A 17,802-nucleotide genomic window follows, 5' to 3' on the forward strand; every position below is an offset into this window, starting at 1 on the left:
GGACTGATTATTAAAATAATCGTTTGTTAATGATTCTCTTTTCCACCCAATTCAGTGTCGGCCTCACCTGTCATAATGTTGATTTTTAATTCTCGTTTATTTATTGTTCTAAATGTCAAAGTCAGATTATGTAAAAACAATATGGTCACCTTCCTAAAATAATGGCCAAAGTAAATTTTTTGGGTGCCAAAATCACTTTCGGCAAACGACTTCGGCCTTTATTTTAGGAAGGCGAAATTATGCTTTTATTTTGAAAGTACCGTAATGCCAGCTACATGTACGCACTAGAAACTAGGTAGAAGTCGCACCATTTTTAATGCCTGTCTGTTTATTCGTCGAGTTGAACTTGACGTGAATAACTTACAAGCAACACATTTCCACCTTTCACCCGTGGGTTGACTGGGTCGTCATACATAATTCAAACATGATTTTAACTCGAATGTGACTGGTTCACGCCCATGTTCATGTTTGTGCCATGACGGGTTGCCTCCCTACAAGGACGCTCAAAGAAACCTCTCTTAGGGGAAGGGGAGGAGAGAAAAAAGAGGAGGAGAGACTGTAGCAGCAGCAGCAGCAGCAGCAGCAACGACAAACAGATTGGGCAAAGGACTGAAAGTACCACTTTGGAACCGACCACCTGCTTTTCTACTCTTTCTTTTTGATTTAAATCGACGCGTAAGTTGCTTTGCATCTTTTTTGAAAGTCAAATCAGTACTTAAGACGTCTATCGGAAGCTTTTATGTGTTTTTAGCTGCTTAGTTTGAACAGGACTGGGAGAAACGGGCCACAGCAGGACTGCATGTTCTAGATTAGAAATAATGTTCTTGAATATGTTATAAACAAGTTCTAGGTAGATTTCAGTGCATGTTGGAGTTCCCAGACAGATGTATCTGGTTAAACACGACACACCCACTTTTACTTTGCAAGCTTTGCTGTTCCAGCCTGCAGCTTGGAAAAAAAAAATTAAAGGATTATTCCTTTAAACATTGGAGTTTCGTTTCATCATGAGTTGCCTTGCTTCTTGCTTGCTGGATTTAGGTCCAGTTAGGCTGTGGTTGTTAACTTGTTGCTGTACTTTGTACATTTTTTCTGTTCTGTATTCCCCTCCTCGCTTTCCCACGGTTTCAGCTTTTAGTCATAACTCCCCTTATCCTTTCTCTCCTTTTTCTTCCTCCCTCAGTTTTCCAAGGAAACCCTGGGAGGGATTTGGGAAGTGTGACCTCATTTCTTCCTCCATTTTTCCACCAATCACAATGTCTGCTCCAGGTAAGTTATAATAAACATCAAGTGGTGATTACAATTTTCCACTTTGCAGTCATGAAAACTGACACTGACCTCTGGAGCACTTCCTTCATCTTTGGTTTCTCCTATTATCACATCGGTTAGCTATTGTGACATTGTTTGACTTGCCTTTTTAATTTTCCATCAACTCTTGCCTAACCCAGATTTTCCATAGAAAACAATGAATCATGAGCCGGTCCTCCTCCCTCGATCCTTCACGTGGCTTTTGTTCCTGAAAGATGGCGACATCTGAAACTTGTTCCTAAGATGCTAGCGTGATAATATCTCTGGTGTTGGTCCTGCGGGCTCCGCCCTCGTTGCTTAAAAGGTTTTGTAGGCGTTACGTGTGCCTGCCTGTAGTTCCTTTCGTCTGCTAGTACGGTCCGCCTCACTTTCAAGCAGATGCAAATCTTGTGCTTCCTGGAAAGGGGGTGAAGGAATGTGAAAAAGAGGTGGGACAGATTTCTTACTTCCCTTCCTATGCGAGAGCTAAAACAAATTGGAGGCCCATGACCTTCAGCTGGTTGGATTAAGCTCGCCATTGGAGCCGAATACCAGGATTACAGAAAACCAGTTTGGCTAGATGTGAGTCACATCAGTGTCTAAACAACGAGTAAATGTCAAATATCAGAATTGGAGCTGATGGCCCATCTCTGTTCTAGGCAAAGCAGAGGAAATGCAATAATCTTGCTCCATTGGTTGGGATAGTAAATGTCACGGGTAGGAAGAAAAGATGGAGATCCTGAAAATGGATTCACAATTTTGCAAATTCATAACGCAATTTTGTACCCTTACGTTTCCATTCTGTTGCTTCCCAACTCTTATTTTATACTTCTAATCAAATCTCTTTTTGTGGAAGGGCTTTATTTTTTGTTATAGTTAAGTATTTTAATTAATTTTGATGTGTAACAATTTTTAGAGAAAATGTTAAATTAGTATTATACCTTTATCTGAGCTGTTTCTTAACACCAACACTGATCGAACCATAATGTACGCATGATTACCACATTTCCTTACTGCAGATTATGCTGTAAAAATCAGCCACCTATTGTCTACACACCTTTGACTGGTTGGCAACTGTAAAAAAATAAATAAATGAAATGATTTAATTTGAGGGAAGGGCTTTCCCAATCTACATGGCAGGAATAATTGGGATCAAGTCTTTGTGATAATTGGCAACGAGTGTTTTAAAGCACTGTGGGGGAAAAAATGGGCCCTCTTGTTTGTTGCAGATCTTTTTAAAATTCGGCCACAGTGAAGGGGCTTTGGAGTATGAGCAGCTTGTTTAAGGTCATGACACAGCAGACAGACTCTTTGAATTTTTAGTTTACCTCATGAAATCGTTAAGTCGAGCCACCTCTGAGTCCTCGGCATACAATCTGCACTGGAGGTCTCCCCCTTATCTTTATTTTCAAAACCGTAATGCTGGATGAACTCCGTTTAGCATGCTTGGGTCTTGTTGGCACTCCTGCGGCTGGATGATTGCACAAATCAACACTACATCACTTCGTCCTGACTTCCTCGCAACATCAAGGAAGTGGTGCTGCGAGTCCCACAGACGCTGCGAGCCTGTCATTCCTTAGGCCTGTGACTACCTCAGCTCCAGAGTCAGACATGTTACTGAGCTGGGCTGACCTTAACCCTCCTCATCACATTGGCCAATCAAAAAGTTTCCATCACTTTTGAAAGCTTTTTGTAAAAATAGTGATTTTCAAGCGTTTTTAGACGCATTTCAAGAATTCCTGGATTCAAGCTTTTTCTGGATGGTTGTGGTCCACTGTTTTGTTTTCGTGATGCCAGCTGTGCTAATCACTGAGGCACTGGAGACATTTTGAAATGGGAACTCCAAATCAAACCGTTTTCTCACACACTGCTGCGTTTCCCCTTCTCCTAATTATATAATTAATGATCACGTACGACAGGAAGGTCAGAAAAAGAATATTTTAAAAACTGTTTTCATATCTGAAAATGCTCTTGTACTTAACAAGAAATCCAAATATGCTAAAATGGGTCTTGGCAGGTCAAATCTTTGTAAAAGATGAAAATTGCACACAAAGTTGATAACGATCTTAAAAAGTTAATCAGTAAACACGTTGACCAAGATTTAAAGGTCATTTACTGAGCTTGTTCTTTCATTTAATACAACACCTCTAGCTTAGACATTGAAACAAAGTGAATCGGGTGAACAACAAGGTCAGTAAGATTATGGATCCAAACCAACTTTCACTTTATGAATTATACAAGTAGTCCGCACTTCAGAAATGTCTTTTCTCATCATCTCCATTTGTTGTTTCAGTTTCTTCTGTTTGGGAAAACCTTTAAAGTTCAGTTTTTGCAGAGAAAAGCCATATATGTTATGAAGTCTTTCACCTGTAACTTTCACAATGGTTAAACAGTACTTTCTTCCTCTCATTGAGAAACATTGTTTTTCAATAGCTTTTATGGATCTGCAAATTAATCTGTGTGTACATGTAGTTTTATTTAAATTGGCTCATTTTACTGTGGACTTTGGTGTTTATCTGTATGATCTCTTCCTGCCAGGTACTGAAGAGAAATTTCCATCTTATGTAAATTTAATGACCAATAATTAAAAAAACAATTATCTGACAAAATTTTGTTTTATCGTTTCACTGAGACCATAACGCGTTAAAGAGACAGGAGCGGTTAGTGGTCAAACTGATGCAGATGTCTGCAGTTCAAATATAAAAATGTGTTTTTAAACCTCGTGGCCTTTTCATAACCGGATAGAAATACATTTGTAAATCAGAACAGTGAGTCCAGTGTGACAATGTTTCTCATCGCCATGCTGGGGCTGTCTCGTAAATTCTTGGGTTTTGCTCGTCTCTCTGCGGTAAAGTGCAGTCATTTGGCTTGCGGTGAGAAAGGCAGGATCGTTAGACCGATGGTCTCTTTGAACAACATGACACATTCTGCCGACATCAAAACCAGTTTGGCTCCCATTAAGAGGCTGAAGGCATTAATGGTGAGTTGGTTGTGGTAAAAAAACAAACAAAAAAAACACAAAGAGCTTCAAGCTGGGGGAGTTCATGCACAGATGCAGGTCGTTATGGAGTTGTTGCACTTTTTATAGAGCGGTTATGGGCAAGTCAGAGGGTATATTATCTGGTGGGTGCTGCTCATTAAGGTTCTGGTAGTGTTTGGTTGGTCGGGGCATAGCCTGCAGGTGTCTGTAAACATAATGCAAAGTTGGAAAGAGATCAGTTAGGCTCTTCAAAAAGCAACTGCTGCTACCCATAAGTCTAGAAAGGTTGACATTTGTAGGTTTCTTTCATTTAAAGTGATGTCCATTCTGCTTAAAGTCATTTAAGACATTTACAAATATTTTCAGGAGAAGACGTCTCTTCAGATTCGCTCCAAAGTTAGTTCAGTCTGCGACTGTGCAGGCTTTGAAAGCATTTTCTCTCTAAAATAATATGGCAACATGAAGTTGGTTCACAGAGTTGCATCTGAATGATCAACAGGACTTCTTGAACAACGTTTGTTCATAACGCAGAGAGCCTTAGTTGCAGAAAACCAAAGACAATACACCAGCTGCTCCTCCTGGTCCTACTGGTTAAGAGTGATGTGGTAAAGATCTCGGCCTGTTTTGCGCGTGTGGTTATTGTGGTAAATGTGACCTATGTCCCAATTACTATAAAGGTAAATTCAGAGGTTACGTTTAACCTAGCGGTTCTCAACGTGGGCGGTACCGCCCCCCGGGGGGCATTCAGAGGACGGCAGGGGGCGCTGGCGGACATTTTTACAAAAGGGGGGCGCTGGGATTCCTTTGGGGGGCGTTTGGTTGAAGGTAAACTTTACACCTTACAATCACAACAATACCACTTTAGACTGTCAGCAACTTGGCAAAACTGTATTGTGTAACATTAAAACATGCTTGGCTGCAACTGTATCGATGGCAACTCTTCTTCTATTCAGTGTTTGTAGCTTCTTAGCTCCGCTCCTGCTAGTAGCTTCACCGCATCAGCTCAGCATTACACCGGCTGATGACGTTGCTGTGATGTGTAGTTCTGTGATCATGTCAAAGCAGCAACTTGTATTAAAAAGAGTTTTATTGTCCATCTGGATGCTGCCCGTTTCTATGAAAGGACAACAGAAAATAGCTCTTATAAACATGTAATTACTAAAATTACAATACCCTGACTTTGTATCCCTCTGAAAAATGAACCCATTTAAATAAAGAAATCCCTCAATGGGTGATGCCACGATAGAGAGCGTTCATTTTATAGCGTTAACACCGGTGCTGTAAGTGGTCCGGTATGAAACGGGGGTGATGGAACAACACAGCACTTTTAAATTTCAATAATCAGAATGCAGAAATTGTTTCCGTTGTTTTAAAAGGTTTATGTCAGTCTGCCTTTTCCCCATCGATACGTTTCCCGAACGCTGCGCACCTTAGGGGCTTAAGAAAACAAATGACCTGTTCATTGCGCAAAACTCTGAAACAGGAGAAGCGGGACATAAAACGGAGCGATGAACTAGATGTGAATTATGGCATAAAAACAGAATCCGACGCTGAACAGTGAAAAATCAACACATGATGTGTTTCATGATGCAAAACACATCATGTGTTGATTAGGCGGCGCAGCAGGTGATGAGTGAAGATTACTGATGGTGAGCATCAATAAACGATAAAATAAATCTCGCAACAGGAAAGAAACTAAAATGCACAGAGCAATAAACAAAGAGAGAATAATAATCAAATGAAAATAAATGGAAATGAATGAAGAACAAAATGCAAGAATAAACTAAAGTAAATACAGAGGAATAAATTGGTATGGCAAGACCTTTTGAGCAATAATTAATACAGAGGACAGTATGGCAAGAATAAACGGATACTATTTCCAGATAAAAGGTAAAATAATATTGTTGAAGTGTCGTGGGTTTGTTGAGACCACATCTAGTACTGAGAATAAATATATCTTTCAGACCATAACAGTAAAGAACTGATCACTTATTATGTTTTTTATTAGATTTGATATATTTATTTCTTCAATATTATTTTTCATGTCAGTGTTAATGTCATGAGGCTGATGACTCCATGACATTTTCAATTTGACTCATTAGGATTTGAACCAGATTTGTTCTTTGTAATTTCTGTCCAGTAAAACTATTAATCTATAAATCAATAGTCAGGTCTATATAAAAATATAATCCATGTTTCTGTCTCATATTTGTATGGCATTAAAAGVAYCTGGAACTTTWGTTTTTCCACTGAAAGCTCTGGTTTGCACAATAAATGCCATGTGGGTGAAGTTTTATGGATGATACTCTGATGTCCCATTCTCCTGAAGGCAGCACAGAGCTGACAGAAACCGACAGAAACCGACAAACACTGAAGAGAAGAACAACTAGAAAATGGCAAAGAATAAGAGTATTTTTTCCTCTCTGATTGGCTGCTGTTACCGATTTTAAGTTGAATGTTCATTGCATTTTTCATAGACACCTGTGAAAATAATTTCTATTCACATGGCTTTTTTGTTCTTTGAAATTATTTTTGATGATAAATACAGAAGCAAGCATAAAAATCAAAACATCTACAATAGTGATGGTAATATTAATAATAAAATAATAGTCAGTAACATTAATGATGACATAATGGTCAGTGCAAAGTAGCCTACAAAATCTTTGGTGGGGGGCGGTGAGGGACCTGGATAAAGGCTAGGGGGGCACTGACCCAAAAAAGGTTGAGAAACACTGGTTTAACCAGTTGTAGCTTTGTCCAACTGGAGCAGTGTATTTCAAAATGGCTGACACAGAAAGGAAAAAATGTTCTGCAATAATTCAGTTAAACCTCTTAGCTGACACGACGACACCAGTTTCCTCATGGATCCATTAACAGACATGCAAGCATTTTGAGGGAGGAGGGAGTTAAGGGGTTAAAATCCAGACCTCAACCTGCTGAACGGCTGTGGCGAGCCGTGCAGAAACGCTGCTAACCTCAGTGAACTGAGGCCGTGTTGGAAAGAGGAGTAGGCCACAATTCCTCCACAAATATGTGAGAACAAATCATGATATACTTTGTTTATCAAACACAGCTCTTCTGTTCTGGCTGCCTTCTTTTTTTTTTTGCTTAGTAAATGATGCTGCGGCATCTGTTAAGATTTGAGTCACATTTACCCCCCATTATAAACCAGGACATTCATATTTTTTCCATTTAGGTAGAGACGTACAACTGAAAGTGGGTGTTTTTATTTTATTTTTTTAACCATGACTCTTCACATGCTGGGTGTTTACTTCCTGTAAAATGTTCCTGCTTGCTCTGCGGCTCAGTGGATAATCGAATCCAGGGAGAAGTAACTCAATCCAGAATAAACAGATGCATAGAGGCTCTCGCACACAACCGCGGGCCAGTCACCGTTTGTTGTTCAATAAAGTCTCTCATCGTGACTTTTGGATAAGAAAACGAAGAAGCCCGGACGTGGCATGTCATCAAATCACCAGATAAGAAACCAATAAGCCGCTTTATTCTTCTAGTGGTTTGCATTGTGGTTTTCAAATCTCCTTTTTTTAGTTTTACCCTCAAATTGATGTTTGGGTGGCAGAGCATCTCAAAGGTGCTCTGCCACCTTTGAGATGGTGGCAGAGCACCATCTTGGCGGACTGACTGGGGTCATAGTTCACCTTCCAGAAGGAGAACGACTCTAAACGTACAACCAGAGGAAGTTGGAATGCCCCAGTCACGGTGCAGACCTAGATTCAATTAAAATCTGTGGCAGGGCCTGAACTGTAATGTCTAACAGATGATCGCCATCTTGAGCTCGAGCTTTTTTGTAAAGAGAGCTGGACAAGAATGGTCTCTAAAATAGATTGACTCAGGGGGATACATTCTTCTAAGATTTGCTTTTATTTGTTCTCGTTTCATGTCACAGTTCTGGACTTCTTTTGTCATAGACAATTCTGGGGAAACATGCAGAAATATGCAGCAGATGACCTTTTCACTGAGAAAACCAGTGCATCCAGTTTTGACCCGGTATAAGATGAACGTGTGTGTTTCACCGTAGGTTATCCAGGCTCTCCGAACCATCCTCCTTACCCACAACCCGGCCAGTCCGCGCCCCCTTACCCCGTCCCGGCTGGGGGATATCCTGGAGACCCCAGTCAGGCTCCCCCAGCAGGCTTCAACATGGGCTACAACCAGGGCCAGCCTCCTGTCATGTATCAACCGGGCCCTGCTCCAGGTCCAGGACCGGACTACGGTGGCCAGCCAATGGCAATGTCTCCAGCTCCGGCTGCAGTCGGCGTCCCGCCCGGGCTCGAGTACCTAACACAGGTAGGCCTGAAAAGGAGGAAACATCTGATGAACTAAATTCTGTAATATCTGCCATTGTAATCAGACGTGGCGCTCTGGATCGGTCTGGGTTCTCTAATGTTTTTTTTTTAAAAAAAACACTTCTAATGATTGTTTCTTCCTTTCTGGTGGTGAGCAAACAGCTGTGGGTTTCTGCCGGTGTGGTGAAAAACTCAACATGCCTTATCGCACTTCTTATCCACTCATGTGGCACATGATTCCTGTAACTTTTTAACACTGCTAAAATGTTTTTTCTTTTAACTTATTTTCCTTCAACGGAGGTGATACAGAACTTATTAAAGCCTCATGAATAAACTCACTTCAACTTTTCATTGAAGGCCTTCATGTCAAATTGACTTTTTTTGAGCTTTGCGTCATGTCATATTGTTGTTCTGTCATCAAACACATACCTGGAGTGTTGCTTTGATTCTGCTAAGCTCATCATACAAACCATTTCTCAGAACAATGCTTCTAAGAGTGATTGTAAATGGCATAATGGTGGAGTACTGTTGTGACGACGTGCTGAAGGGAGAGGGTTGGAAAGAGTGTGAGATTCTTAAAGCGACAGAGGCCAATTTCAACCCTTCACATTTCTTCTGAGTAGTACAGCATTTTCATAGCAGCTTAAGGTAACATAGTTACTTGAGTGTGTTGTGAAATGAAAATATGTGCCTGAAAAATGCATAATGCCACCCCTTTAAAACAGTCCTGTCCAAGATATAAACTTTATCCTGTTGGCCTTTTGAGCTTTGAACAATGTACCAAGAAAAACATGAAGTCAGCAGATTTCCTTTTTGTACAGTTTCACAGTTCTCCAAGAAGCTGCGGGCTTGGATGAAATGGTAAAAAAAATAAATAATCTTACACGTGACTGTAAGATTGGCTTGTGTTGTTTTTTAAGTTCTGCTCTTTGCTGAAAATATTTTTAAATATACTGATTTGTTTATCTGTTTCTTATCTATCATTTATTCTATTTTAGATCGACCAGATCCTGATCCATCAGAAAGTTGAGCTCCTGGAAGGTACATTTTATTCATGTAGTTTTTTTTCCACACTGACATATGTAGAAAGTAAAACCTCTAATTTGAGAGCATTGATTGTGTGGGAGGAGAAACGAATGCTGAGAAATATTTTGTTTTTACAAAAATGTTTCCTGTGGGATCACAAGGACTGAGATGTCGACTGGAGATGGTGAATTTTGTGCCTGATGAACCAGTTTTGTTGTGGATTTGAACCTATTTTATTTGGACAGTTCAAGTTTTCTATGCTTTTGTTTTTGGCATGTTTCCATTTAGGGGAACACAAAAAAAGTAGACACTTTTTTTTAACTTTATTAAGCAGCAAACAAAAACGTTTTAAGTAATAATAGACTTTCTGGACTGAACATAATCAAATTAAAACCAGGATTTTTCTGCATTTTACTGCAACGAAAGATCAATTTTAAGCATCTTTATCTGAAGTGTTTTAACCTCCCCGCTCCCCCCCACAGCTTTCATTGGGTTTGAGACGAACAACCAGTACGAGATCAAAAACAGTCTGGGCCAGAAGATCTACAAGGCCAAGGAGAAGAACGACTGCTGCACCAGGAACTGCTGCGGCTCTCTGCGCAGCTTCGACATGAAGATCAAGGACAACATGGACCGGGAGGTCATCCGCCTCATCCGGCCCTTCCGATGCGTCTCCTGCTGGTGTCCCTGCTGCCTGCAGGAGGTCTGTCCTAAATTCATATCTGTTGGCTGAACACGGTTCAAGACTTTACTAATAGAAGTTACTAATGGCCCCCATATCGTAGATATTTTCCCCACCTCGTCCTGTATTGTTCCAGGGGAAAGTTTATGACACGCCCTGAATGCTTATGGATTGGTTTAGTGATAGAGAAAAAGGAGTGGCAAGAGTTTTAATCTGCTAAAGTAGCACAGAACTGCCCTTCTCCGTCTGCTGCTGTTTCAAGTTTTTTTTCTCATTTACTAAAGATTCAGCATCCAATTTGGCACAAAAATAGGCTTTACATTTATTCAGAAAGCGCCTGAATAATCCTGCAGTCTAGTGGGTGTTTATTGTAGCGTTTTCCTTAAATCTTTGTATCAACATTAAAATAAGAACAGGACTGGATCACATTGTTAAAGCTGCTAGAGGAGAAACCAGATATTTATCCACTGTATAAAAAGATACCAAACCTTTTTAATTTTGACAAAAAAATGGACTAAACTTCTCCTATTCCAGGTTTGTTTGAAGTGCAAAAGTATTACTTTTTTCTGAAGTCCAGAATGATTAGAGATTTATTTATTTATTTTCCAAATTCGGCTCTTAACACAATTTTTTTCATGTTTTTGGTAGAACTGCTTCTTGAACGACATGATTTGGGTCAAACGTTTTGGGTTTCCTTCCAGAAACCTCTCATAATATGTTTGCTGTAACTCCGGCCCATTCATCCTGGCAGAATTGCTGTAACAGAGTCGGGTTTGCAGGTTGTGCACCTCTTTGGCTCGAGCCGCATATTTTTCATGTGATTGGGATCACGGTGGCTTTGTGATGAAACTGATCCGGTCTTTTGACTAAATGATATGATCAACTTTCCCATGCTGCTTATTGAACAGATGAACCTTCAGGCACCATTCACTGCAAATAAGAATGGAGAATAGTTGAAGTACACCCACAGGTCTGTCTTCATTTAACACAGATGTTGTAATCTAGATTCAGAAACTTCTGACTGAAGAAAGGAATCAAAAGAAACTTTTTTTCTCCCATTATTCAGGTATTTGGCCATTAGAAATAACGTTGGTTCCGCAACTGACCGGAAACAGGAAAGTTTAGTTTGATTCAGTGTCAGAAAGTGAACGATTTTGTCTTTATGTTTCTGGTGTATGTGAATTTCTGGCTTTAATTATTGTTTATGCTTTTATGCTTTAGATAAGCTTGTGTTAAAAGTGGTATCTAAATTATATCACTCGTATGATACAGTATCAGGATAATTAAGACCGTCGTATAATACTGGGAGAATCTCACACAAGCACATGTCTAATCCAAAACTTTAATAAATGTCCCTATATTGTTTTTTTTTTAAGTGGGTCTATTTTATTGTCACTAGTTTTATAGTTACACGTGTTAACTAGTTGATCCATTCAGCACAAGAAGAAGTTAATAAATGGGATAAGTTAAAGATGCAGGAATGGTACCGTAAAGCTTAGAAAGCAGCCGCATACATCAATAAAACTTTCTAAATTAAATGATTAGGAGCATAAAAGAAATCAAGGGCAGTTAAAAAGCGATTCGAGAAGAGAAACAATTAGGAATAAACTTGATAAGCAAACATGATGAAGTAATTGCGACAAGAGGAAAGACGGGTAGATATGATTTGGAGTCGAGTCTGAAACCCCGGGTCCAGATGTGATTTGGGACGGCGGGGTGGAAAGGTGGTGTGGGAAAAGAAATGAGTTACAAAACCTGTTAAATCTGTTCAAAGCACAATTTGTAGAGAAATTGTTTTGGTTCGAGGTTAAATTGGCGATTGTTCATAAGACGACCTGAGTCGAACGTCGCGCAATGCCAGAGCAGTTCTTTGAAGAGTCGTGCAGCGTGGCGGCTGCTGCTGTTTGTTGCTTCCAGTGTTTCTCCAGCTGTCTGCCGCCTTTAGCTCATCCAACCTTTTTCAGAGTGTCAATCTACTTATAGCTCTACCAGCAGCACCTGCTTTCTGGTCAGTGCTGTTTTGAAATCTGTGGTTTGTAACTTTGCAGCAATTTTAAAAGCTTAGTTTCTGTCTGTGGCACCCAGAAGCATTACGTTTCGTCTGAAATGTCCCAAAAGCTGCCAGGCTTTTCTAAATGCAGTGTGTTTCTTATTAAATATCTAAACTTGAAGGTTGAAGCTTCTGGCAAAAGCCAGATAACATGTTGTGCTCTTGCTACCTGTTGTGTTCTTGCTACCTGATTTACGATGCATTGGCTAAATAGGGGAAAAAAACTGCTGAATTGTTTACCGGCCGGTGACCAGTTAAGGTCAAAGTAGCTGAAAATATATCTAGTTCTGGTACCTGATTGATCGTGCATCTTTGTGTGTGACATGTTTACAAGTTGTATAATTTGAATGTGTGTGCCAGAAATAAGATGGGGAGACAAATCATAAGCAAGTGAACTAATAATATCAAGGTTTCCCCCAGAAAACTTGCTGAACTCGTCGTGTTCTGGAGTTAAAAATGTTTAAAGTTGACAGTAAATTTTAAAATATCACTTGATAATCATGTGTAATTGAAAGAATGGAAGATTAACACCTGAACACCAACTATAAAGTCTTCAAAAATGTAAACATTCTAAAAAGACTTAAATAAATAAGCAATGCTTATAGCCTGGTGGTGGGGGCACAAGTAAAGCCTGGTTGCCCGCCAGGCTTATCATACACTGGAGGAAACCTTGAATGTAAATTAAAATTATTAGCACTGGAATTTATGTCTTGATTAAATCAGAGGAGAAGAATTAATCATCTAAAAATCAATAAAAGCATCTAGCTTTTTTTATTGAACTGCTCTTCCATTGTCTGTTAAATGTTGACATGAGCAATAAATAATAAGTTGAGAAAGCTGATGCAGATGTAGCTACATTGCCTACTACATTTCAGATAGTTTTACTCGCATAAAGAGAAAAACTTGTATTAAAGCAATTTTCTCCGTAAGAAAGATGCAGTGGATATTGAAATGTTTAGAGAAAACATTTACCAAGATGATACCAATACAGGTTTTTGTGATGCAACATGAGGCAAATATAAATAATTTGAAAGCTTTTTTTTCTAGCTTTAATAACACACATGGTCTGCATTATTTAGCTAGAAAACAAATATTTTAGAGGACAAAATTATGAATAAAGAAATTATTGTGCTAACCTTTAAACGAATACTTTCCTGAACTCTGGCATTGATTCTTTGTTGTGGATCTTTACTTAAAGTTTAACTGTCACAGAAGAGGTTTCTTGACTTGATAAAATCATTGTACAAATGTATCAATTAGGAGAAAAGTACAGAAAAGTGGTGCCCCCAGCCAGGCACCACGGCGCAGCGGATGATAGCATTTAAGCTAACATTAGCTTATTAGCTAATGTTGACTTACTAAATAGATTAACTTCATGTTTCTCAACACATTGGTGTAAGCCAGCATGATAAAGGTAACCTCTAAGCTTGAATAAAAGGTGGAGCAATGGCGGCTCTGCAAAAACGGGACATTTCTCCAAAACTGATGAAGAGAAGAGAGCGGCTGGTCAGGGAGGCTGCAATGAGGCTGATAGCAGCAATGAAGGGAGTTCTGGTTTATACTGGTTGTGTCCTATATTACTGGACTGCAGAGGGGATTTAAAAGAACAATAAAGCTTTGTTGGAATGGTATGTGTAATGCATAAAATGTTTAACTACAGCATCACGTTCGCTTTTTACTATATGACATGATGTTGATCTTTAAATGTGACTGGTGATGGTGGTGCATCTGATCGCTTACTGAACTTTTATTTGAGATGTTATAATGAAATGAATGTAACTCTATTTGCACATCTAGATGTAACCAGAAGTAAATTAGGCCTGTGCCTTTCATCTCGTCTCCTTTCTGCTCAGGCTGTTCCAGTCGGGGGAGGTTTGTTAGGAGTCTGAATGGACCTTTCATTCATCATAACTGTCTCCTTGTTAATTCCCGATCCTCTGCCATCTTTACCCCGTTTAATCCTGTCGTTGGCTCTCCGTTCTCACTCGCCTATGCCCAAATCGATGCCCTCACACACAACGGCGCTCTGTGCACTCCCCAGCCAGGAACCATGTGAGATTTATTACCTCTATGTGTCACAATGGCGGCGTCACAGCTTCAATTATCATTCCTGCTGCACTTCGTCAGAAGCCTTCTGACCCCGTGATTTTTTTATATATAGTCTTCGGTGCCAAGGTGAATGGCCTTCTAACTCCGTGGGGCTAATGCAGGGTTTCCCCCAGTGTATTGTAAGCCTGGCTGGCCACCAGGCTTTACTTGTGCCCCCACTAGGCTAAGCATTGCTTATTTATTTAAGTCTTTTTAAAATCTTTGCATTTTTTTAAGACTTTATAGTTGGTGTTCAGGTATTAATCTTCAATCTTTCAATAACATAATTATCAAGTGATATTTTCAAATTTCTTGTCAACTTTAAACATTTTTCAACTCAAAAACTCAATGAGCTGCTGAATGAATGACTAGCAACCAACCACTAGGCTTAGCAGGTTTTCTAGGGGAAACCTTGTAATGTTTGTGTTCGGCCCGCAGATGGAGGTCCAGGCGCCGCCGGGAACCACCGTAGGGTTCATCAAACAGGACTGGCATCCTTTCCTGCCAAAGTTCTCCATCCAGGGACCAGACGGACAGACGCTGCTGAAACTGGAGGGGCCCTGCTTCGCCTGCAACTGCTGTGGGGACGTCAACTTTGAGGTGAACTCCCATCTGTCCTCGGAGGAGCAGTTTGAGCTGTGAATGTTCTATAAGCTCACATTGAACTCGGTCTGGCCAGACTTTACAGATGAGGGTTTTTGGTTATGTTTGGATTTGTTCTGTAGGATGCTGTTTATTTAATACATGAGGAATAACGGTTAGTTTGTTTTTAAAACATTTTAATTTGATTGAAAATTCACAGTAATGCAATAAGCATGCAGTATGTATTCACAGTAGTTTCTGCAGATCTTCTAGACAAGTCCAAGATCTCTAAAAATGTCCCTTTACATTGTAACTAAACTACTTCAATCAATTGCTGTTGAGTTGTTTGGTGTCCCTCAGAGTTACGCTCCCGGCCCAATCATTTTTTTCCTCTTGAGAGATTTAAAGTGAGCGATTTCTGTAATTATTATAGTCAGAAGTGAGAAACATTTATTTATTTCTGAACTCAATAAATAGGTTAGATTTTTTTGTGCTTTTACTTGCCTGGTTATAAAATATAAATGGTAAAAAAATAAACCAAATATTACAATGATGACCATATTATTAAATATATTTTCACATCTGATGTGCTTTGTTTTCAAAGATATAACTGCAGGAAGGTAGTTTTAAGACACCTTTGTGAGCCTGTATGTTCTGTGTTTCGTCATTGCCGGGTAGCTGAAGGGTAAAGATGGCGGACAGTCCATTGGTCGCATCAGCAAGCAGTGGAGTGGCCTCTTGAAGGAAGTCTTCACAGACACGGACAACTTTGGCATCCAGTTCCCGATAGACCTGGACGTAAAGATGAAGGCTGTCCTCATGGGCGCCTGCTTCCTCATTGTGAGTTCCTCAATCTTAGTGACGGTGTCCGATTGTTATCTCGTGAGATCTTGCTTAACGGGGCGTTTATTTTTCTGTCGTGGCTCATCCGCAGGACTTCATGTTCTTCGAGAAAGTGGGAGAGGCTAACCAACGCAGCTCTGTGTTTTCATAACCGAGTGCCTGAGTCCACCCCGGTTGTCCAGCGCCTGTCTTGGTTTCTTCAACAGACGTTCCAGCGTTCATTTATAAAGCAAGAACAAATTGGCTTCAGTCCAATTTGATCTTACTTGGAAGCATGTTGATGTTCCCCACACTCCGTAGAGTTTTTACATGTTCATTTAATTTGTGATTATATATATATATATATATATATACTCCACCTGTCTTCTACTCAGCTCAGCATACTGTTGTTGAATGTGCTTTCTGCTGCCATCTCTCTCTCTTTGTGCTTTTTCTTGTTGAAATTTGTCAATATATATTTTACAATAAGTGATATTGTTGTCATGCTCATGAAGCATTCATATTAGACATGGTGTAAGTGCAATATCCTTTTGGATGCAGAAGGCGTATATTAATCACTTTGTCTTTAAAGTCATGGCAGCATGTCACTGATGCCATTGTCTGCATTTTATACAAATCACTTCAGCTCTGCAAGTTTGGTTCAGTTATGATCCAATATTCATAGAACTAACAATTTTTTTTAATTGACCTTTTTTTTAATGTAGGTTACTTACACAGATGCTATCCTGTAAATACGTGTTGTAGTCTAATGTAGAATGTTATAACCAATCTACCTGCTCACTTTCCCTTTATTAGTTTAGCTACTGTTTAACCAAAGCAACATAGAGGAAAGCCAAAAAAGACCTCGGTATCACTTCTTAGGTTTGGTTTTTATGTGAAGCTACTTTTCAAAGTTTGCATCATTTAGCCAGATAAGGAAGTTGTCTTTTTGCTAGTCTGATTTAAAAAAAGAAAAGAAACCTCGAGTCTTTGCATGCTGATGGGATTTACCGAAGCGGTCATTTCCCTTGTTTGCTTCACCACCTTCAGTCTACAGGCTGTGGCGCGAGATAAAACTGCAGACTGTAAAGTGAGCGATAACGTGCCCGTTTAGTGTTTGCCATGGAAACGGCTCGAGCAGCTGAACTTTACCCTGCAAGTTTCCCTCAGTTTCCCTGTGGTTGCACGGTGTAAAAGTGAATAAAACAGGATGACGACAAATTGTTGTGCGGCACGAATGGGAAGCTAAAGAAAAAGAGAAAAAGAAGTTGTGGTTCGTGACCTCATGGTGTTTTGTCGTAGTTGGAAAAAAAAAAACAACACTCTGAATGAACCTGTGTGAGATCTCGCCTTATGGTGGTTTACGTTGTTTATAGAAAAAAACAGGTTGTTTGATGAATGTAAATGATCTGCTTTTCATTCACTACTCCTAGTGGTTGTGCTCGTGAAGATAACACGGGCGTGACCCCGTGAACTACTTCTTTTTTTTTTTTCCTTTTGCCACTGAAGCTCACTGTTAACATTTATTTCCCTTTCCAATGTGCCAGTAATCTCATCTCCAAAGAAGTCAAAGCGTGTACAGTGCAGATCCTCGGTTTCATTTGCAGCGCATGCTTTTGTAACATACAAGTGGCAGAAGTTGTACTTTCCTTTCTGTCTTTAATCTGTAATTTTTTTTGTATTTTTTTTACGGATGAAAAAGTCATAAATTAAACCGATGTTACTTTAAACCTGCATTTGTGTCATTGTTGGTCTGGTGTTATTTGTGCATGAAGACAGAGGGGTGGGATCGAAGACTTTGATCTGTGTGTGCAACTTCTGCTTCCACTTTTGTCTCAAAGGAAACCACAATCGTTTTTTCTTAGGAATAGGTCCAAAGTCGGAGGGCACGTTGGTAATGTTTGTCTTTATCTACAGTGAAGATGCTGACGGAAACATAAAATGCACGTCCTACTTTAGGGACAACAAAAGAAGAAAAAAA

At 39.7% G+C, this 17,802-nt stretch overlaps 1 protein-coding gene across 1 annotated transcript; it reads left to right on the top strand.

The window, feature by feature from the left end:
• Positions 1–300: 300 nt before the first annotated feature.
• On the top strand, positions 301–17,555 carry LOC103480450 (phospholipid scramblase 1). The gene is made up of 8 exons (XM_008435401.2): positions 301–675; positions 1,181–1,266; positions 8,304–8,572; positions 9,570–9,612; positions 10,080–10,300; positions 14,856–15,017; positions 15,678–15,839; positions 15,934–17,555. Exons 2-8 carry the CDS (start codon positions 1,254–1,256, stop codon positions 15,991–15,993), a joined length of 930 nt encoding a protein of 309 aa, XP_008433623.1. The 5' UTR covers positions 301–675; positions 1,181–1,253; the 3' UTR covers positions 15,994–17,555.
• The last annotated feature ends 247 nt before the right edge of the window (positions 17,556–17,802 follow it).

This window comes from Poecilia reticulata, linkage group LG18 (genome assembly GCF_000633615.1).
Source record: "Poecilia reticulata strain Guanapo linkage group LG18, Guppy_female_1.0+MT, whole genome shotgun sequence".
Classification (NCBI taxonomy): Eukaryota; Metazoa; Chordata; class Actinopteri; order Cyprinodontiformes; family Poeciliidae; genus Poecilia; species Poecilia reticulata.